The 24,209-nt window shown below is 43.5% G+C and overlaps 1 protein-coding gene across 2 annotated transcripts in view; it reads left to right on the forward strand.

Annotated features, from left to right (window-relative positions):
- The window catches only part of LOC129706878 (tubulin polymerization-promoting protein), a 62,534-nt gene extending 43,046 nt beyond the window's left edge, over positions 1 to 19,488 (forward strand). For both annotated transcript variants that reach the window (XM_055651490.1, XM_055651498.1), the window contains exons 3-4: positions 13,150 to 13,303; positions 17,510 to 19,488. In XM_055651490.1, the coding sequence (XP_055507465.1) occupies positions 13,150 to 13,303; positions 17,510 to 17,710 (355 nt within the window). In that variant the 3' untranslated portion in view covers positions 17,711 to 19,488. The remainder of the gene's footprint in view (positions 1 to 13,149; positions 13,304 to 17,509) is intronic.
- The last annotated feature ends 4,721 nt before the right edge of the window (positions 19,489 to 24,209 follow it).

The following is a 24,209-nucleotide window of genomic DNA, read 5'->3' on the forward strand; positions in this document are numbered from 1 at the left end:
ACTGGGAGGGGCGGAGGGGGGGGGAGGGCAAAGCTTGCCAGGTGATATAACCATATAACCATATAACAATTACACCATGGAAACAGGCCATCTCAGCCCTACAAGTCCGTGCCGAACAACTTTTGTTCCCCTTAGTCCCACCTGCCTGCACTCATACCATAACCCTCCATTCCCTTCTCATCCATATGCCTATCCAATTTATTTTTAAATGATACCAATGAACCTGCCTCCACCACTTCCACTGGGAGCTCATTCCACACCGCTACCACTCTCTGCGTAAAGAAGTTCCCCCTCATATTACCCCTAAACTTCTGTCCCTTAATTCTGAAGTCATGTCCTCTTGTTTGAATCTTCCCTATTCTCAAAGGGAAAAGCTTGTCCACATCAACTCTGTCTATCCCTCTCATCATTTTAAAGACCTCTATCAGGTCCCCCCTTAACCTTCTTCGCTCCAGAGAATAAAGCCCTAACTTATTCAACTTATGATAGGTGGCTATATGTGATTGAGTTTTGATTTTGTAGATGGGTCGATGATAGAAGGCCAGAGATGAAAAGGAGACAAGGGGGTCCGATATGTAGAAGTAAAATGTAAAGACAGCAGGAGGGATATGGGTAACTGATCAGCTGTTGTTGGCACACAATATTTATTTGGGTTAGGTGAGAATAAGTGTTCGGCACGGACTAGAAGGGCAGAGATGGCCTGTTTCCGTGCTGTAATTTTTATATGGTTATCTAGTTGAATTTCTGTTCAGTAGTGCCAACCAATATGATGCTCTGAGACTTTTGACAATGGTGCTGTCATTAAATGTAGAGAGGCGTTCATTAGACCTTGATGGTCATGGCCCTGATATCTGCCCAAATATTGCCTGCTGCTTTTCAGTCTAAGCCTGAAATCTCTCAGTCTTTATGCAGAGGAGCATGGACTGCTGATGTAAGTAGTTGCAAATTAAGCTGACCGTTACGCAGTGATTGGCGCCCATCCTCGGGGATGATGCTATGATGGAGGAAAGGGCCTTTCTATCATGTGAGCTATTTTTTCCCCTCTCAACCCCATTCTCCAGCCTTCTCCCCGTAGCCCTGACACCCTTACTAATCAAGAATCTATCAATCTCTGCTCTACTTGGCCTGCAGCATTGAATTTCACGGATTCACTGACCTCTGGCTAAATAAGCTACTTTTCAGCTTCATGGCCACTCTGCCTGCTGTTTCCTTTAGGTTTTGTCCAGTAGTAACATCACTGAGCTACTGGTGGCGACTGGGAATGATTCTCCGTAGTGTCAATTCTGTACCCATGGTACTTTCGAATGCATCGGTTGATGGAGAGCAGTAGGTGGTGATCAGGAGGTGGTTTCCTTGCCCGTGCTTGACCAGATGTCCCAACACCTGGTGGGGTAGGGGTTAATTTTGAGGACGTTCTGAGTTCTTCCCTCCTACTTGTGCACCACTAATGGTTGTTTGGTCCTCCTGGGGGATATAGGATGGTCATGGAAGAGTTTTGGAGCACAAGGTCAAAAATAGGATCCTGTTGAAATGACTGTCAGGGAAAGAGTTGTTTCGACTGAGTGATGGCTCTCCCAGTTTGCACAAGTTGCCAGATATTTGAGAAGTGTGGATGCAGGAAAACGGCCTGGGAGTAGCTGGTTGTACAGGACAGAAACAGTCCTCAGCTCATCAAACCTATCAAGGAGAGAAATAAAGGAATGAACAATAGACAATAGGTGCAGGGAGTAGGCCATTCGGCCCATCGAGCCAGCACCGCCATTCAATGTGATCATGGCTGATCATCCCCAATCAGTACCCTGTTCCTGCCTTCTCCCCATATTCCTTGACTCCGCTATCTTTAAGAGCCCTATCTAGCTCTCTCTTGAAAGTATCCAGAGAACCTGCCTCCACCTCTTGAGAATTCCACAGACTCACCAAATCTGAGCAAGGACATTATTGCCATAGAGGGAGTGCAGAGACGGTTCACCAGACTGATTCCTGGGATGTCAGGACTGTGTTATGAAGAAAGACTGGATAGACTTGGTTTATACTCTCTAGAATTTAGGAGATTGAGAGGGGATCTTATAGAAACTTACAAAATTCTTAAGGGGTTGGACAGGCTAGATGCAGGAAGATTGCTCCCGATGTTGGGGAAGTCCAGGACAAGGGGTCACAGCTTAAGGATAAGGGGGAAATCCTTTAAAACTGAGATGAGAAGAACTATTTTTTTCACACAGAGAGTGGTGAATCTCTGGAACTCTCTGCCACAGAGGGTAGTTGAGGCCAGTTCATTGGCTATATGGAAAAGAGGGAGTTAGATGTGGCCCTTGTGGCTAAGGGGATCAGAGGGTATGGAGAGAAGGCAGGTACGGGATACTGAGTTGGATGATCAGCCATGATCATATTGAATGGCGGTGCAGGCTCGAAGGGCCGAATGGCCTACTCCTGCAACTAATTTCTAGGTTTCTATGTTCTATGTTTCTATGTGTGAAAAAGTGTTTCCTCATCTCCGTTCTAAATGGCTTGCCCCTTATTCTTAAACTGTGACCCCTGATTCTGGACTCCCCCAACATCGGGAACATGTTTCCTGCCTCTAGTGTGTCCAAACCCTTAATAATCTTATATGTTTCAATAAGTCCCCTTCTTATCCTAAACTCCAGAGTATACAAGCCCAGCCGCTCGATTCTTTCAACATATGACCGTCCCTCCATCCCGGGAATTAACCTTGTGAACCTACGCTGTGCTCCCTCAATAGCAAGAATGTCCTTCCTCAAATATGGAGTCCAAAAATGAAGAAAGGGGAAATGGTTTGCAGTTGTGTGACAATTATCATTGATCAGATGAGAGGGGTAAAGAGGATTACATCTTCCCCCTCTCACCACTGGTAACAACGTTCAAAATACATTTGGACAGGTACATACACATGAAAGGTTGAAAGGGATATGAGCCAAATGCGGTCAGGTATGATTTGTGTGGATGGCCAGCTTGGTTGGCATGGGGAAGTTGGGCACAAGGGTCTATTTCCTTGCTGTATGACTACGATGATAATACAGGGCAAAAATTCTAGAAACAAAAAATATATCCAGAGAGGTGCAAAAGACATCGGCAGAACGATTGCCATTCGTTGCAGTCTGAGGTAATGGAAACATGATGATGATTTAAAATTATTACTATTAAGTCTGGAAGATAAGCAACTATTCCTGAAGTTTCCATTCAGTTTGATTGGGATACTATGTAGACAATAGACAATAGATGCAGGAGTAGGCCATTCGGCCCTTCAAGCCAGCACCGCCATTCAATGTGATCATGGCTGATCATCCCCAATCAGTACTCCGTTCCTGCCTTCTCCCCATATCCCATGACTCTGCTATTTTTAAGAGCCCTATCTAGCTCTCTCTTGAAAGCATCCAGAGAACCGGCCTCCACCGCCATCTGAGGCAGAAAATTCCACAGACTCACCACTCTCTGTGAGAAAAAGGGTTTCTTCATCTACGTTCTAAATGGCTTACTCCTTATTCTTAAATTGTGGCCCCTGGTTCTGGACTCCCCCAACATCGGGAACATGTTTCCTGCCTCTAGTGTGTCCAAGCCCTTAACAATCTTATATGTTTCAATGAGATACCCTCTCATCCTTCTCAACTCCAGAGTGTACAAGCCCAGCTGCTCCATTCTCTCAGCATATGACAGTCCCGCCATCCCGGGAATTAACCTTGTAAACCTACGCCGCACTCCCTCAATAGCAAGAATGTTCTTCCTCAAATTAGGGGGCCAAAACGGCACACAATACTCCAGGTGTAGTCTCACCAGGGCTCTGTACAACTGCAGAAGGACCTCTTTGCTCCTATATTCGATTCCTCTTGTTATAAAGGCCAACATGCCATTGGCATTCTTCACTGCCTGCTGTACCTGCATGCTTACTTTCATAGACTGATGTACAAAGACCCCCCAGATCCCATTGTACTTCCCCTTTTCCTAACTTGACGTAATTTAGATAGTAATCTGCCTTCCTTTTTTTTGCTACCAAAGTGGATAAGTGGAGGATCAGAATGGAGCGCCTGAAATGGAATGGGCTAAATGTATCTCAGTTAAGAAAGCAAATATCTCCAGTATCTATGGCAAAATTAAAATTGGTAGAAATAAATTTTGTTTCACTTGGTAAAATTCACCCGCTGAGTTTCTCCAGACAATTTTGTCTACCTAAAGATGAGATATATATGTAGCTTTATATAGTGAAATACCATAGAATTCTGGGTGGGAAACTTGCCTCATAAAATATGAGGTTGTAACTAGGTGGTAATGTTGAGAATAGGGTACGCATCTGTGGACATTCGGCACATCAACGAATAAAAGGCCGAGTTTGGTCCTCTCCCAAACCTGTAAAACCTCTCCTGCCAGTTGCGACTTGCCTTGGTTTCGATTCAGTCACTCTATGAAAATAGAAGTTTTCAAAGGAATCTGTGTTCTTGCAATAAGTTTTTAAAGAGTTACGAATCAATTTGGGAGCCATGGCCATGATGTAACTCTGATTTATATGTGTCTCTAATATAAAGTTGTGCCTGCACCATCTTAAAAATGGCGATCCAGAAATCATGGGCGATACTGGCGCTGGTGTGTATGGTCCCGTGAGTTGCTGCAACAATTGGCTCTCACTTTGAGAGGATTCTTGCCAACACATGCACTATCTTATTATATGGATTATTTTAAGATGGTAAGCAGTGGGGTAGAGACTATCCACGTTGCCTATACCCCACACGCAACTCTGGAATTTTGCCCCTCTGCCACCATGCTCCTGGGAAATAAATTAATAACTGATGGGATTGGAATTAGGCCATTCGGCCCATCGTCTACTGCGCCATTCAATCTTCCCCATTTCACCCCATTCTCCCGCCTTCTCCCCATAACCCCTAACAGCTGTACCAATCGAGAATCTTTCTATCTCGATCTTAAAAATATCCATTGATAGCCTCCACTGTGGCAATTAATTCCATAGATTTTTTGGAATAGATTCCATAGATTAAATATAGCCATTCGGCCATTCAATGGCTTGAATGGCCGAATGGCTATATTTAAGAGGGAGTTAGATGTGGCCCTTGTGGCTAAAGGGATCAGGGGGTATGGAGAGAAGGCAGGTACAGGCTACAGAGTTGGATGATCAGCCATGATCATATTGAATGGCGGTGCAGGCTCGAAGGGCCGAATGGCCTACTCCTACACCTATTTTCTATGTTTCTATATGGTTTTTTCTGTGGCAATTAATTCCATAGATTCACCACCCTCCTCCTAAAGAAATTCCTCCTCATCTTTCTAAAGGAATGTCCTTTAATTCTGAGGCTATGACCTCTGGTCTTAGACTCTTCCACTAGTGGAACCATCCTCCCCACATCCACTCTATCCAGGCCATAATAAGACCCAGTTTGTACAGCCTCTACAACTCAAACTCTTCAGACCAGTAAATGCTTGTAAATCTTCCCCCCCCACCCTCTCCAGTTTAATGACATCCTTCCTATAACGAGGCAACCAGAACGGTACACAGTACTCAAATGTGGCCTTGCCAATATCTTGTACAGCTGTAACATGATCTCCCAATCCCTGTACTGAAATACATTGACTGATGAAAGCAAGCATGCCATATACTTTCTACACCGCCCTGTCCACCCCCTGTCACCATTTTCATGGTTCCTGCACCCTTGGTCTCTCTATTCTACAATGTATTTACTGTTCAAGTCCTTCCCTTGTTTGTCTTACAAAATGCAACACCGCGTGTACCTAAATTAACTCCATCTGCCATTCCTCAGTCCGAGTATTGCGTACAGTTTTGGTCTCCTAATCTGAGGAAAGACATTCTTGCCATAGAGGGAGTACAGAGAAGGTTCACCAGTCTGATTCCTGGGATGTCAGGACTTTCGTGTGAAGAAAGATTGGATAGACTTGGCTTGTACTCGGCTTGAAATTGGATAGGCATATGGATGAGAAGGGAATCGAGGGTTATGGTATGAGTGCAGGCAGGTGGGACTAAGGGGACAAAAAATTTGTTCGGCACGGACTTGTAGGGCCGAGATGGCCTGTTTCCGTGCTGTAATTGTTATATGGTTACTCACTAGAATTTAGAAGATCGAGGGGGGATCTTATAGAAACTTACAAAATTCTTAAGGGGTTTGGACAGGCTAGATGCAGGAAGATTGTACCGGATGTTGGGGAAGTCCAGAACAAGGGATCACAGTTTAAGGATAAGAGGGAAATCGTTTAGGACCCAGATGAGAAAAACATTTTTCACACAGAGAGTGGTGAATGTGTGGAATTCTCTGCCACAGAGGGTAGTTGAGGCCAGTTCATTGGCTATATTTAAGATGGAGTTAGATGTGGCCCTTGTGTCTAAAGGGATCAGGGGGTATGGAGAGAAGGCAGGTACAGGCTACTGAGTTGGATTATTAGCCATGATCATATTGAATGGCGGTGCAGGCTCGAAGGGCCGAATGGCCTACTCCTGCACCTATTTTCTATGTTTCTATGAGATGATCAAGATCCAATTGTAATCATAGATAACCTTCTTGACTGTCTGCCCACCAGATCACCAATATTTGTGTCACTTTCAACTTTACTAACCATGCCTCCTAATTTCACATCCAAATCATTAATATAAATAACTAACAACATTAGACCCAGCACCAATCCCTGTGGTGCTCTGCTTGCTGTAGGTTTCCAGTCTGAAAAACAACTCTCTGCCACGAGCCTCTGTCACCTACATTCAAACAAATGTTCAGACCCAATTACTACCTCACCAAACTATCACAGAGTACCTTGTTAAAGGCCTTGATAAAATCCATGCATGCAACTCTATTGCATTGTATATCTTTATTGTCATTTCCTGAGTATTCACATACCCAGAGGAAACAAAAAAACGTTGCTCAACCAGTGTCCATTCAGTGTGCATTAAAAATAAATAGAAATAAAAATACATATATCATGAACAAATTTAACACTCTACTAAACATTCAACAGGCGTTCCGATCGGCAGCGGCACAACAGTGGCTCTGCTGCAGTGTGTCCAGGTTGGTGGTTGGTGCGCGATACTTTGGCAGGGGGCAAAGTCCGTTTATCAGTCTTATAGCCTGCGGGAAGAAGCTGAGGAGCATCCTGCTGGTTTTGCTCTGCCCTCGGTCTTAGAGCCATGGCGTGATCCAGCGAGGTAACAAGCCCATCGGCCCGACTTGCTCACACCAAAAAAACCAAGTTCCATTGACACTAGTCCCACCTGCCTGCGTTTGGCCCATATCCCTCTAAACCTGTCCTGTCCATGTACCTGTCTAAATGTTTCTTGAATGTTGCAGATGGTACCTGCCTCAACTACCTCCTCCGGCAGCTCGTTCCATGCACTGTGTAAACCTCGGGTTCCTATTAAGTCTTTCTCCCCTCGCCTTTCGCGCTGTATCTCTACACTAAAGTGAGGAATCTCATTGATTTATGGGGCTAAAGAAATGTTGCTGAGCTGGGCAGGGCAGGGCAGGACAACGAGGGCACTGAAACTGATGAGTAGTCAAAACTAAAAAGTAATGTTAGAGCAGGAACTAGTGTAGGTGTGTTGCAGAGATATGGTGAGTCAAGGACATTTGATACTAATCAGGTAATGAGGTGGAGTTTAGGATTACTCAACGCATTGCTGACTGAGCACAGTTTAGCACTTTTCCAACTAATGCACGGCCAACAATTGTAGAACTTGTACATTTTTCTAACCATGGATCTAACTATATTTATTTATTATGACTCTTTATTTAAATAGGATATTACAGCTTGAGGCTCTGCAGTGCACTGCCCTCACATATTACTCTGTGAAGCCAGCTTTGTCAATGTATGTGTGGAAGTGATGCAGTGCTTGAATCTATCAGCTCTCTTCTGAAACTCGTCAACCCATGGGTTTCCGAACCGTCCCCTGAAGTGAAAGTGATTGTTGGTCCAAAATGTATTCCAGCCACCGCCCACACATGAAAGCTGTGCCCACGCCGACCATCATTCACCTGGTTGTATTTGTTCTATGTTATCCCACTTCCTCGTCCACTCCCTACAGACTAGGGGCGATTTACAGAGACCAATCAGCCTACAAACCCGCACGTGTTTGGGACATGGGATGAAACCGGAGCACCCGGAGGAAACCCACGGGGTTCCGAGGGAGAACTTGCAAACTCCGCGCAGACAGCGCTCAAAGTCAAGATCGAACCCGGGTCTCTGGTGCAGTGAGCAACAGCTCTACCAGCGGCCCCGCTGTGTCACCATCTCCATCTCAGTTGTTTGGGATGAGATGAGGAGCAGCTAATGAAATAACGTGGTGCCGTCTGGAATGCATATCCTGAGAGTATGTTGGATGCAAATCCAATATACTTACAAAGGGAAAAAAAACCCTGAGTTTGAAGGCAGCTAATTTCTTTCAGAGCGGTTATGACAGCACGGTCCCTTACTGTGCTTTAAAATTTCTTGACATTGAAGTCATCCAGATTCAGATTCAGATTCAGATTCAGGTTCAGATTCAATTTTAATTGTCATTGTCAGTGTACAGTACAGAGACAACAAAATGCATTTAGCATCTCCCTTGAAGAGCAACATAGCAAACGATTTGAATAAATAATAATAAGTGTCCGGGGGGGGGGTGGTGATTGGCAGTCACCGAGGTACGTTGTTGAGTTGAGTGACAGCCGCCGGAAAGAAGCTGTTCCTCGACCTGCTGGTTCGGCAACGGAGAGACCTGTAGCGATGGTAGGAGGGTAAACAGTCCATGGTTGGGGTGAGAGCAGTCCTTGGCGATGCTGAGCGCCCTCCGCAGACAGCGCTTGCTTTGGACAGACTCATTGGAGGGGAGCGTGGAACCGGTGATGCGTTGGGCAATTTTCACCCCCCTCTGCAATGCCTTCCGGTCGGAGACAGAGCAGTTGCCATACCATACTGTGATGCAGTTGGTAAGGATGCTCTCGATGGTGCAGCGGTAGAAGTTCACCAGGATCTGAGGAGACAGATGGACCTTCTTCAATCTCCTCAGGAAGAAGAGACGCTGATGAGCCTTCTTGATCAGAGTAGAGGTATTGTGGGTCCAAGAGAGGTCATCGGAGATGTTGACTCCCAGGAACCTGAAGCTAGAAACACGTTCCACCTCCGTCCCGTTAATGTGGATGGGGCTGTGCGTGCCGCCTCTGGACTTCCTGAAGTCTACAATGAGCTCCTTGGTCTTCTTGGAGTTAAGGGCCAGGTTGTTGTCAGCGCACCATGCTGCTAAGTGCTGGACCTCCTCCCTGTAGGCCAGCTCATCGTTGTTGCTGATGAGGCCAATCACCGTTGTATCATCTGCATACTTGATGATGGTGTTAGTACCATCCATCAAAGCTCTCTGATCCTTACGTTGTGACACTGTCTTATCATTTCTGCCACCCTCCCACCTTGGTTAGTTGCCTAATTTTTACTGTAATTAGTTTGAAACCTATCATAGACACATAGAAAATAGGTGCAGGAGGAGGCCATTCGACCCTTCGAGCCAGCACCGCCATTCATTGTGATCATGGCTGATCGTCCCCTATCAATAACCCGTGCCTGCCTTCTCCCCATATCCATTGACTCCACTAGCCCCCTAGAGCTCTATCTAACTCTCTCTTAAATCCATCCAGTGACTTGGCCTCCACTGCCCTCTGTGGCAGGGAATTCCACAAATTCACAACTCTCTGGGTGAAAACGTTTTTTCTCACCTCAGTCTTAAATGCCATCCCCTTTATTCTAAGACTGTGGCCCCTGGTTCTGGACTCGCCCAACATTGGGAACATTTTTCCTGCATCTAGATTGTCCAGTCCTTTTATAATTTTATATGTTTTTATAAGAAACCTATCCTAGCGTTGGGGTTTTTCGACGAGCAATGTAAATTGTTGAACAAGTCTGGCTGTGTGGCACCCCTGTGTGTGACTTGATTGTATACTCTGGGATAAGTCTTCGGTGCAGTACTGAAGGAATGTACCATTGTCACAGACGACAGCTTTTGGCTGAGATGCAAGGCCACAACCCAGTTTATCCTGGCAAGTGTCCATAAAATATCTCTCAGCAAGATTTTGAAATAGAGTAGGTAAGTTCTGGCTTGTGTCAGGACCAATATTTATCCCTCTCCAATCACGACTAAAAGCAGATTATCCCCTTGCTTATGTTATTGCTGTTTGTGAGGGCTTGCACTGCGCACATTAATAGTGATCATATTTCAAAAGTACTTCATTGGCAGTAGAGTGATTTAGGATAGTCTGAGATTGTGATGCGAGGAGAATTAGGCCACTCGGCCCATCAAGTCTACTCCACCATTCAATCATAGCTGATCTATCTCTCCCCCCTAACCCCATTCTCCTGCCTTCTCACCATAACCCCTGATACCTGAACTAATCTAGAATCTATCTGTCTCTGCCTTAAACGTTTCGATTGACAGCTTCCACAGCCTTCGTGGCAAAGAATTCCAGATTCACCACCCTCTGACTAAATATGATACAATTTATTTGTTGTCATTTGAACCTCATGAGGAGTGCAGAGGAGAGATAAGGCTTTGCCTTCCCTTACAGTGATCATGTGATGGAAGGCAAAGTCTTATCTCTCCTCTGCACTCCTCATTCTCCCCCCGATGTCAGAGTCAAAGCCCCCGGCGGGCGATGGTAAGTAAATCCCGCGGCCATTAAAGCCGCGCCGGGCGATGCAAGGCAAACATCACCTAAATAAATTCCTCTTCATCTCCTTCCCAAAGGAATGTCCTTTATTTCTGAGGCTGTGACCTCTAGTCCTAGACTCCTCCACCAATGGAAACATCCTCTCCGCATCCACTCTGTCCAAGTCTTTCACTATTCAGTAAGTTTCAATGAGGTGCTCCCTCTAAACAATGGCACGGAAATTGTGCCACAGCAAATTGGGCAAGAAAGGAACTTTAAGGTTTAACTTGGAACTCAGAACAGGTTAGCACAGGAACAGTGCTTTGGGTCACAGTGGTCATGCTGAACATGATGCCAAGTTAAACAAATCACCACTGTGATCTATATCCCTCCATTTCCTGCATATCCATGTGCCTCTCCAAAAGATTTTTAACACCACTATCATATCTTCTTCCATCACTTTCCAGCCACCCAGCTGTGTAAAAGAAACTTGGAGAGGGTGAATAGGTAATGATTCGGGTCGGAGCCCGTCTGAAGGAGGTCTCAACCCAAAACATCACCTATCCATGTTCTCCAGTGATGCTGCCTGACTCTCTGAGTTGCTCCAGCATTTTGTGTTTAGTTGGTGAACACTGCCCAGTCCATCATCGGCTCTGACCTCCTTACCATCGAGGGGATCTATCGCAGTCGCTGCCTCAAAAAGGCTGCCAGCATCATCGAGGACCCACACCATCCTGGCCACACATCCTGGCCACACACTCATCTCTCCGCCACTATTGGGTAGAAGGTACAGGAGCCTGAAATCTGCAACAACCAGGTTCAGGAACAGCTACTTCCCCACAACCATCAGGCTATTAAACACAACTTCAAACAAACTGCCTATTGCACTATCTGTTTATTTATGTGTGTGTGTGTGTGTATATGTGTATATATATATATATATATATATATATTCTATGGTACAGTATATGGACACACAGGATACAATATTCTGTTGTGCTGCAGCAAGTAAGAATTTCATTGTCCTATCTGGGACACATGACATTAAACTATCTTGACTTTTGACCCTAGTCTGACATTTCCACCTTGGGGGAAAAAAGGTTCTGACTGTCTACCCAATCTGTACCTCTCATCGTTTTATATCGCGCTGTCAGCCTCCAACCCTCTGGAGAAAACAATCCAACCCCTCCTTTAGCTGATACCCTCTAGTCCAGGCACTATTCTAGTAAATGTCTCCTGCACCCTGTCCAAAGCCTCCACATTCTACCTGTTGGGGAAGGTGAAAGCTCCAATATGCGTTGTTATGTACCAGGCTTGCTGCGCTGTTTTTGAAGAAAAATCCTGAGCTTACTCCAGCTTCAAACATTTGGCTCAATATTGGTCGAGTCGAAAGTATTTGATTAGATTGTGGAAGGGAGACGCTCGAGTTTGAAAAGGGAGGGCCTGCCACCTAACATAGAAATAAACTGGCCTGGACACAAAGTGCTGGAGCAACTGAGCGGGTCAGGCAGCATCTTTGGGGGGGAAAAGCATGGGTGACCTTTCGGGTCGGGATCCTTCTTCAGACTAAAAGTAGAGGGAAGGGAACTGGAGGTAAGAAAAAGGCAGAACCAAACAGAACCGGCATGGCCAAGGAAGCGTGGAGCCCTTCAGGGCCCATTGTTAGCCATCATCAACGGGCCATTATGGGCTTCACCCATCCTTGGTCATCTGCTGCTGGCCCTGCTTTGTTCTGGCCTTTTCTTACCTCTAGTTCCCTCCCCTCCACTTCCTTTTTCTCCAGAGATGCTTCCTGACCCGTAGAGTTACTCCAGCGCTTTGTATCTAACTTCAGTATACGCCAGCATCTGCAGTTCCTTTCTATACAAATAAACTGGGTTGATTGGCTCTCTCAGTGAATGTATTGCGTGTTCTTGCAGCTTATGTGTGATAGATTGCCAGCTGAACTCCCCTGCCACTTGCTGCTTGGAACTCATTCCACGCTGTGAATTCCTCCCCCAGCTGACATTATTAAATCATTCATCTGGTCGTTATCTCTTTGCTGTTTATGCTGCGGTAGAACAAGGAGGGAAGAGCCAAAGACTTAAGACTTTTGCCTTTCATCACAGTGAGGAGGTGCCTGGTGAACTCACTGTGGTGGATGATAATTTGTGTTTATTGTGTGATTTTGTTATTTTTATTATACGTGTGACTGCAAGGAAACAAAATTTCGTTCAGACCGAAATAATGACAATAAAGGCTACTTTGACTTTGACTTTGACGTCACTTTGCTGTGTGCAGATTGGCTGCTGCCCGTCCCTAAGTAGCGACGGAGACGAGAGTTTAAACTAGCTAATTAGCTATAAAGACCTTTGGGATGTCCCCACAGTTCACAGTTTGTGTTCTTGGTACAGGGGAATGTTACAGACCAGGGTATGAAAGACTGTGTAAAACAAGTGAAGGCTTTACGAAGGCAGGAACTGCTTTTTATTAAAATTGTCCAGAATCTCTTTCTTATGTCTGAAGCTCTACATTTCAGGCCAAAGTCTTTTAGGACGATCAACTTTGATCAATTTAAAGATGCCCTTCAAGAGCTCGCACAGAAGAGGTTCAAAGGGAAAAACGAAGAGGAGGCAATCCAAGAGCTTCACAAGTTGATAGAAGGAAACTCCCCCGTGATATCAGGGGTTACGGTACGTCACAAGCTTGCATAATCTTTCTCAACAACTGACATTTAGAAGTGATAACCCAGCTGTTGTGTAAAGGGTTGGCCGCACTTTATTTCTGCGATTTCTTCTTGGGTAAGGACGTCACTGGCAAGGCTGGTTTTCATCACTGAATCTGACTTGTCTCGTAAAGGCGCTAGTGGGCGGGCTTCTGTGCGTAACTTGGTAGTTCACTTCAAAAGAAAACCAGAGTCAACAACATGGAATGAAATGTAAATCAGACTAACACTGGCAAGATTCTTTCTTAAACCAGCTGCATTGTTCTGACCACTGACAATATTCACTGGAGTTTAGAAGGATGAGGGGGTTATCTTATAGAAACATATAAAATTATAAAAGGACCGGACAAGCTAGATGCAGGAAAAATGTTCAAAATGTTGGGCGAGTCCAGAACCAGGGGCCACAGTCTTGGAATAAAGGGGAGGTCATTTAAGACTGAGGTGAGAAAAAACTTTTTCACCCAAAGAGTTGTGAATTTATGGAATTCCCTGCCACAGAGGGCACTGGAGGCCAAATCACTGGATGGTTTTAAGAGAGAGTCAGATAGAGCTCTAGGGGCTAGTGGAGTCAAGGGCATTCAAACATGGGGAGAAGGCAGGCACAGGTTATTGATAGGGGACGATCAGCCATGATCACAATGAATGGTGGTACTGGCTCGAAGGGCCGAATGACCTCCTCCTGCACCTATTTTCTATGTTTCTATGTTTCTATAACAATCACTGATCCCAGATTTTGATTTTTGTTTTGAAAACTGCAAATTTGCAAACTTCAACGGTGAGATTTGAACATTAGTTCTTTTGAGTATTAGTCCATGTTTATGTTCATTACTAAGTCTGAAACCCAGGCTGTCAGTCAGTACTGAGGGGGAGTTGCTCTATCAGAGGTGCTGTATTTTAGAGTAAGTGTTATTCTGGGACCTAGACTACCTGTTCAGGTGGACCTGAAGCTTCCATGAACTATTAGAAGAGCATGAACGTTTATCAGCAAACCAGTTCCAGTTCAGATTATTGTCACGTGTACCGAGGTACAGTGAAAAGCTTTCGTTGTCTACTAACCAGTCAGCAGAAAGACAATGCATGATTACAATTGATCCATTACAGTGTGTAGATACATGATAAGGGAATAACGTTTAGTGCAAGGTAAAGCCAGTAAAGTCCGATCAAGGATCGCCCGAGGGTCACCAATCAGTCAGTTACACCAATTAGTTACAGAGAAGGTTGAACAAGTTAGGGCTTTATTCTTTGGAGCGCAGAAGGTCAAGGGGGGACTTGATAGAGGTTTTTAAAATGATGAGAGATTTGGATAGACAGAGTTGACGTGGAAAAGCTTTTCCCACTGAGAGTAGGGAAGATTCAAACAAGGGGACATGACTTGAGAATTAAGGGACTGAAGTTTAGGGGTAACATGAGGGGGAACTTCTTTACTCAGAGAGTGGTGGCTGTGTGGAATGAGCTTCCAGTGAAGGTGGTGGAGGCAGGTTCGTTTTTATCATTTAAAAATAAATTGGATAGTTATATGGACGGGAAGGGAATGGAAGGTTATGGTCTGAGCGCAGGTATATGGGACTAGGGGAGATTATGTGTTCGGCACGGACTAGAAGGGTCGAGATGGCCTGTTTCCGTGCTGTAAATTGTTATATGGTTATATGGTTAATCAGGTAGATAGTAGTTCAGCACTGCTCTCTGGTTGTGGTAGGATGATTCAGTTGACTGATAACAGCTGGGAAAAAAACTCGGAAGTGCCGGAGGAAGTCAGTGGGTGGGCAGCAGTGGAGGGAATGAGGAGGAGATGTTTCGAGTTCGGACCCTTTAATGTCGTAAGAAGAATCCTACCACGAAACATCGCCTGTCCCTTCCCTCCACCAATGCTGCCTGACCTGTTGAGTTCCTCCTGAACTTTGTGTTTTGCTCAAGATTCCAACATTTGCAGTTTCTTGTGTCTCCATGCATATTTATCACGTGACTGCTCCGGGATCGTGGGGTTGCCTGCGTAACAACAGTGACGGCACTAAAAACTAATGACTCAGACTGAAGAAGGCTCCAGACCCAAAACATTGTCTATTTCGCTCTACGGATGCTGCCTGACCCACTGTATTCCTTCAGCAGTTTGTTTTTCCCAGCATCTGCCGGCTCTTGTGCCTCCCATGAAAACAAAGCAGCACGGTGGCACGGCGGCAGAGACCCAGGTTCCATCCTGACCACGGGTGCTGTCTGTATGGAGTTTGTACGTTCTCCCCGTGACCTGCGTGGGTTTTCTCCGGCAGATCCGGTTTCCTCACACATTCCAAAGCCGTACAGGTTTGTAGGGTAATTGGCTTTGTTAAAAAAATTGTACAAAATAATAAAAATATTTAATTTTTTTTTAAAAATTAAAAAAAAAAATTGTAAATTGTCCCTAGTGTGTGTAGGATGGTGCGAGTGTGCGGGGATCGCTGGTCGGCACAGACTTGGTGGGCTGAAGGCCTGTTTCCGCGCTGTATTTACAAATGAAACTAAACAAAACCAAGCCCGTCTAATTCCTCTGTGTTGCTGAAACACAGGCAGGCAGCATCTTGGGGAATTTCCTCTGCTCCCTCAACAATGCAATCATATCCTTCCAATAGTATTGGCACTAGTACTGCACACGCTAAGTGTGGCCTAACTCATGTGTTTGAGTGCTTGCACCCAGCTAATGACTACATACGCGTATCCCTACAAATATCCTGTATACCTTAATCACCATACTTTGATGCTGCCTTCGGAGATCATAGATTCATAGCATAGACACACAAAGCTGGAGTAATTCAGCGGGACAGGCAGCATCTCTGGAGAGAAGGAATGGGTGACGTTTCAGTTCGAGACCCTTCTTACACATAGGTTCATAGGACATGGGTTCTGGGACATGTCCCTCTGACCCTCAGTATTTCCAAGAGTCCTACCATTCAATGTTTATATCCTGGCAATCGGTAAGGAGTTTGATGTTGTAGGGATAACAGTTCACACTTGCCCAATGCTGAGTTCACCAAAGCCAGAATGATGTAATGAGAAATCACGCGGATTCAAACATCAAGCTATAAGAAATCAGGCACGCATTTGATAGAACTTTTCATAACCTCAAACTTTAAAACTTGAAATTTAACAGTGTGATCAAGATAAACGAACAGGTAATTTGTACTTTTTTTCCCAAAAATACGCATTAGTTTCTCCAGGAAGAATGTGACTGTTCTTCAAAATAATGCCAACGTTTTTTTCAACCTTCTCAGAAAGAAAACAACTTCTTTGTTTTAAGGAGGTGTAGGAGACTGCAAATGGTGTGATTTGGATTTTGTTTTAAACTGTTGTAGAAACTCAGCGGGATGAGTAGCATCGGTGGAGGCTGTTGATCTTTTGTGTCGAGTCCCTCCATTTTGTTTTTTGCTTCTGTTTTTCTACTTCCCTCCGGCAGACGTTACAAGGCCTTCTACGCCCGCACCTCCAGACTCAGGAACAGCTTCATTCCTAGAGCTATAGCGCCTCTGACCCGGACCTGCTGAGTGCCCCCCACCCGCCCTGGACTGTCTCCCTCGGATGGTCACATAGAAACATAGAAAATAGGTGCAGGAGTAGGCCATTCGGCCTTTCGAGCCTGCACCGCCATTCAACATGATCATGGCTGATCATCCAACTCAGTATCCTGTACCTGCCTTCTCTCCATACCCTCTGATCCCTTTAGCCACAAGGGCCACATCCAACTCCCTCTTAAATATAGCACGTCGCACAGACACATCTGCACTTTAGTCTGTTTGAACTGTTTTGACTATTTTACTGTTGTAATGTTCTTTTCACAAACCATGTTCTCGGGGTATCTAAATCGAAATTTTATTTGTTATTTAAGTTATGACATTGGATGGAAGCTACATACCTAATCTCGTTGCACTTATGTGCAATGACAATAAAATATATTATTATTATTATTATTATTATTATTATTATTATTATGTCCCATCTGAAAGATGTCAACTTGGATAATGCAGCATTTCCTCAGCTCTGCCTGCAGGAGATGGCCTGGATTTTCTGTTCTTTCTGAAATGGGACCTGAGCGCATAATCTTTTGACTCTGCAATGAAAGAATGTTTCTAACTGGGCCAAGCCTGAGGCCCTGCAATTCAAAATGTCCTAACTCCTGTAATGTTGCTTTTGTTGGTCTTTCTTGCAGAAATCTGTACTATCTCCTGCACTGACTCGACTCACCGACACCTCAAAGTTTACCGGCTCCCACAAGGAAAGGTTCGATCAGAGCGGGAGAGGCCGAGGGAAAGCGGGACGGGAATACCTGGTTCATGATACCGGCTACGTGGTGGGATACAAACATGCAGGAACGTATGACCAAAAAGTAAAAGGAGCAAAACAGAATTAAATTATTTTAACCAAAGGCACCGATTCCACAACAAATGTTCCTACTCTCACAATGCCCTTGCCTGTAAGAATCAGAAGTAGGAACCAAATCATTGTTCATTTCAACTTATCTCCTGTTGGCACGGAAAATTGGCACCTCCTCTCACCACCTTGCCTTGGATGGTTCTGAGAATCTTTCATCTTTTTACAATGACTCGCAGGGAACAAATGCATGTATTACTGTGAAAGGTGTGAATATCCTGATTAAAATGTCCAATCTTCAAATGGACACCTGCAGATAAGTGTCACAAGGAATGTTGTCACCATTTCATTTTGATGCAGTCCACCTAAAACAACAGTGAGAATTCAATGTATTTCCATGTTGACATCTGGAACTGCTGCTGTGGCTTGAAATAGATGTTAGTGGACACTGCAAAACTGCTTTGTGTTACTAAATGCCCTTTGAAAAGTGCTTAAATGAAACAATGGAAAGGAATGTACAAGGGACTGAAAGAGAAAAAAATGTTTTTGCAGATAAATGTGTAGGATTCAAAGAACATTTCTTGCCCAAGGGGATTAACCTGCCCAATTAATTTCAGTGATGTACAATGCTCTTCTGATATGTCTTCCTTCTGATCTATTAAGAATCCTTTCACTTCGAGATGTTGGATGCATGATTTTGACCCGAACCATCGACCATTTCTTTCCAACCACGGATGCTGTTCAACAAATGGGGATTCAAGGAACTGCAGATGCTGGTTCACAAACAAAAAAGACACAAAGTGCTAGAGTTACTCCAGAACTTTGTCTTTCTTTCCTCCAAACAGATTGTTTGTTGCAATGAAAAGGACTAGTCTGTTGTGATCAGAAAAGCAGACTTTGAAAGGATGGAAACATGGAAGAGTAATACAAATGTTGGTCTTCACGCATCTGAGGTTTGTCCTCTGGCTTACTGTACAAGATTAATTTCACAGTCGCTGAATGACTTTCTCTAAAGGGAAAATACATAAATGTTAATAAGTCATCTGTAATCATCACAAGTCTCTGATAGATAACACTTGCATCCCTTAATGATGTGTGTGATTGAAACGAGGTGGGATTCTTTCGTTGATGTGCCACAAAAGAAACACACCCCTGTAAAACCTTCAGTAAAATCTATTTTGACACGAATGTCTGCTGTTTGCAGCAAGCAGGATTGGAACCAGTGCAGTGGGAAATGCATTTGACATGCATAGACCCCAGAGGAAAGAAATGAAATGTAGTTAGTAGCAAGATGAGAAATATTGGCAATATGTAGATAAAGTCCTTCAAGAGTTGAGCGAAAATAATGAGGGGGGGTACAGATGATTCATTCACACCCTTAATCCCGTCACTCTGCATATCATAATACTTTTCTGCTTTTGAATGGGATAAGAGATTTGCAGTGGTTTTAATCATTCTTGAAATGTTTGAGATGTCAAGTTGGATACTGATGCTACTGATCTTTGCACATGTGAAAATAGATGATTATGGATCTAAATCAACTACTGCTTTTTTTGTGCACCAGACTTCTGCAAGTTAAATATAAGTATATTTTGCCTATGCCCTTGGCTTATTTAGTTCTTGAGATGATATCAATAATCTAAAATAACAATACTGAAATCCATCGAACAGAGATTGTCTTAGAGGTGGAGTTATTGTGTATATATTGGCAGCGTGGCTCACTGGCCTTGTAAAGAGGAATTACAAATAGTCACAAAAAAATGCTGGAGAAACTCAGCGGGTGCAGCAGCATCTGTGGAGCGAAGGAAATAGGTAACGTTTCAGCCCGAAACGTTGCCTATTTCCTTCGCTCCATAGATGCTGCTGCACCCGCTGAGTTTCTCCAGCATTTTTTTGTGTACCTTCGATTTTCCAGCATCAGCAGTTCCTTCTTAAACAAATTACAAATGGTCACCTTGTGTTCCTGGCCCTCTGCTACTACATTTCATTCCACTGTGTTTTGCTTCATTGTAAACTTGCATTCAATTCTCAAGCTGAGAACCTTGCCGTTGCTCAGTGAATTGCAGCCTTTGCACGCTACTGAAGATTGATTCTGCACTTTATAGAATAGTCCTGCTGTTGTCGGAGAAATGAATGAAACCTTCGGCAGTGCCCCCCAATGAATACTTTGTCCTGGTATCCCCCCCCCCCCCCCCCCCCCCCCCCCCCCCCCCCACAGTGCACATGTTGACGCCGGTTGGTAAACAAGGTGTCAAGAACAGTGTGCATAGATTAATGGATGTGAAGATTTTAAGTAAGGCTATGTGTTGTGGAAACAAAGCAGCAATTAATCAAAGTGGGATTAAAATTGAACAGCAAACCAGTGCTGTGCCTTGTGGACTGCTCATGAGACAAAATAGACAAATTGCATTCTTTAGCGGCTGGAATGAATGTCGTCAGCTCCCAAAGATCGCAGGAGCCAAATGCACATTCCATTACCAGCGTTATGGGGACAACTCTTGACTTAACCACTCTTGATACTTTAATATGCTAAGGAATGTGATGCTTCATTTTACAAGAACCAGATGTTTCATTTTTTGTCAAATGCTTTTTTTGAAAAAATCTATTAGATATTTTCTTCCAACACTTCTCATTCTTCTTTCTATCTATCTATCTTTTCTTCCAACACTTCTCATTCTTGTATCTATCTATCTATCTATCCGAGTTCCTGTTTCTGGTCCCGTTTTCACCACCATCCCATTTGACCTAGAATTGCTTCTTCACGGAAGATCAGTTGACAGATTTCATAAATGGTACTTTATTTCTCAGTTCATTGTCTGTTACCAGTCTCATGATGCAGGAGCATGTCGGCACTGACTTGTAGATGCAACAGTCTTAATAACTGGTTGAAATTATCCCACTGTGACGGGTCCTCAATGGGTTAAATATCACTGCAAATATTTAATTGTACTATGAGAATTTGGCATGCAAAGGGGAAATTCATGAAATGCAGCAGAAATAAATAGTTCCAGATATATTATGTCACTGTAAAAAACTTTACTGGTTCAGCAGTGGTACTTCATGTTTGAAAATAAATACCTCAAGTGATACATAGTTAGCTGATGTAGACTTGCTGTGCATCATAACTGTATCCAAACTGTAATATACTACAACTCTTCATTGGTCTGGTGAGATTGACTTATTATCAATTGATATTGGTTTATCATTGTCTTGTGTACGAAACTTACAGTGTAAAAGCTTTGTTTGTGTGCCATCCAATCAAACTGGCACCCTAAAAATATGGTGGGTGGGATCATGCTTCAATCACTGCCATCCTTTTGAACATTCTTCACTGCCACAGTAACTCCTCATGGAACAAGGAAAGTCTTGCTCCGGCAGCTAGACTGCAAGTGGTCACCAGGCTTCAGACGGCTCTTCGACAACTTACGGTTTCAGATGGTGTTCGTTTGTTTGTAATCAGAAGCACTTAGAAAAGATTAGAAATTTAAATAATTAAAGAATAATTTAATTTAATTCAATATATTTGCCTGATAAATTAACTCAATGATATTAATTAAAATGAATTGCCAAAAAAAAACAAACCACACATCTTTTCCATGAGCGTGCAACTGAGCTGTGCCTCTGGAGACAGTGCAGCATCCAGCTACATAGTGGGATGTCAAATGCACTGACTGTATTGCTGTTATAAATGCACATGTTGCAACGCTGTTTTCTTTGAAACAGCCAGGTGCAGACAAGCGAGATACACGGATGTTTTACCCTAGTATCAAATTGTATACAAATACCGATGAAGGCATCATTGTGGTGCACCTGTAGTTGCTGCCACACAGCGACAGAGTCCCGGGTTCGATCCTGAATAAGGTTGCTGCCTGTGTGGAGTTTGTACGTTCTCACCGTGACACGCGTGGATTTTCTCCGGGATCTCCAGTGTCCTCCCACAATCCAAAGACATACAGGTTTGTGGGCTAATTGGCTGGGTACAATTGTAAATTAGCCCTAGTGTGTGTAGAATAGTGTAAGTGTGTGAGGATCACTGGTCGGTGTGGACTCGGTGAGCCGGGGGGCCTGTTTTCACACTGTATCTAAACTAAATTCCCACCGTGTGATTTGATAATAGGATACAACTTCTGCTTCCCAGATATGGTTGATTTGCTGCTGTTTCACTACCAACTAAGGTAAATAGGGCATATACAATGAGCTAGGATTACTGCTCTTCTGAATTTGGCACAGATTCTCCTCGACCTAATTTGCACTGAGATTTAAATTCCTGCTTTATTACTATTCCTTGTTCTGAAATTAAGTTTTATAATTAAAAGCCTTTTATTGGATGCAATGTAATATAATTAAAACCTTTTATTGAATGTAATGGTTGTAATCCTCCCATGTTTAAAAAATCAACATTATATCCTTTCTTCACGGAATTGTAATAGAAAAGATGCACTGCCTTAAAGCAAAGAGTTTGAAACAAGTTATGCACATTTTAAATAGTTCCCCACATTCGTTGTTTTGTGCTTTGCTAGTTCAATCTGTATCAACAGAAACTGCCAGATATAGTCACTAAGTGCATTTGAAACTCTGATTCAATTTTGTAAGCATAGCAATGGAATAAATGTTCATTTATAAAAACTATTCGGGTGCTGTGTACTTTATTTTCATAAATCCTAATGAAGAATGACATTTGAAAAGCAGGCAATTTTTATCTATTTGCACTGAATGTAATCTTTTTTGTGATTATATATGACTAAAACACCCAGATGTTTAATCTGACTTCTTGTGACAGAGTACATTGTATTATTCTGCAGAATTGGTAGCTTAATTTTGCTTTCAATTTGTGTTCTAAAAATAATGTACCGAGAGACCATTTTTTTCTGAGCGCATTTAATTTCCTCTTCTCTGAAAGCTAGTGGTTGCTTCCATGTTTTGAGGCTCCAGTTGCAATAGTGGACATTTGTTTGCATGTAAGGTTTAAAATGTAAGTGGAGTATATTGATGCTGGCTATACTTATTCTGTTTGCTATGAGTTAAACAGCTGAGTGAACTGTTCAACCAAACAAGGGGTGGGTTTTAAGTGCATCAAAAAAATTTAAGAGTTGCCGACAGCTATATGGAGGCAAGCGAGAATGGCGAGCAATAGTCTATAGAGATGTCCCAAGCCCCAGAGTTCATTGTGACTTCACAAGGCTTCAGACGGCTATTCGACAAGGCTCTTCGTCTGGCAAGCCTGCCAGTCGACACAGCATGGGGCCATGTTTAAATACATGGAGAAACTATGAAATCGGCTACTGGGAGAAATGTAAGTGGAGCATTCTTACTGTTTGCTTTAAATGTCTTTAACTGCTTTAAGTATGTGTGTTTGTGTTCACTTTTTAAATCTTTGATAGCTCTCCAGAATTATGAGTATTTGTGAAAAAGAAATTCACAAACTCAATACCAATGACAGCTTCGACAACTGCCACGTGTGTGCCACGCGCTGACTGCCATTCTCTGTGTTCAGTTAGCTGCCTGTGTTGAGATGGTACATGTGCTGCTCTTCACCATGTGTATGGCATGGCCCTGGCAGCTGCTGCAGCTGCTGGAACTAGCAGCATGGCTTAGTGGCAGCAGTCAGCAAGTCCAGGGCAATGGAGGGTCCATCTCACTGAGCTCACCAATTAATTAGAAGATGGTTCTGATAATCTGCCTGTGTCGCTGAAATCAAATAGCGCAAAACTGTTTTGACTATTATGGGAAGAGGCAGTGGAAAAGAAGAATGGTATATGGAGCGAACTGTCAGAGGAAGTAGAAACATAGAAAATAGGTGCAGGAGGAGGTCATTCGAGCCAGCACCGCCATTCAATATGATCATGGCTGATCATCCAAAATCAGTACCCCGTTCCTGCTTTCTCCCCACATCCCTTGATTCCGTTGTAGACACAAAATGCTGGAGTAACTCAACAGGACAGGAAGGAAGTAGTTGAGGTAGGTACCATAACTTTTAAAAGACACTTGGACAGGTACATGGATAGGAAAAGGTTTAGAGGGATATGGACCAAAGATGGGCAAATTGGACTAACTCAGATGAACCATCTTGGTTAGCATGGATGAGTTGGGCCGAAAGGATACTGAGTTGGATGATCAGCCATGATCATATTAAATGGCGGTGCAGACTCGAAGGGCCGAATGGCCTACTCCTGCACCTATTTTCTGTTTCTATGTTTCTATGCTGTATGACTCTATGGGTAGAACGGAAGGTAGAGAAAATAATTGTAAATGTGTGAATTATTACCTTCCACTGTACCTGCAGATTCACAAGTCTCATATGAAACGTCAATGCAACAAAGTCAATTAAACACGACAGTAAATAACATTACAAAAGAATATTTATTTTAGATTTGAAAGATCTCAAATTAAAATGTAGTCATATCAAACTTACAAAATAAATATTTCTGTAAATATAAATATTCATATCTTCCTGGTATTACAAAATGTAAATAATCTAATGGACAGTTCAGAGACTTGCCCTCTCCACTTGTGTACAATTGATTTTCAAAAATTCAGTT

Source organism: Leucoraja erinacea, chromosome 2 (assembly GCF_028641065.1).
Source record: "Leucoraja erinacea ecotype New England chromosome 2, Leri_hhj_1, whole genome shotgun sequence".
NCBI lineage: Eukaryota > Metazoa > Chordata > Chondrichthyes > Rajiformes > Rajidae > Leucoraja > Leucoraja erinaceus.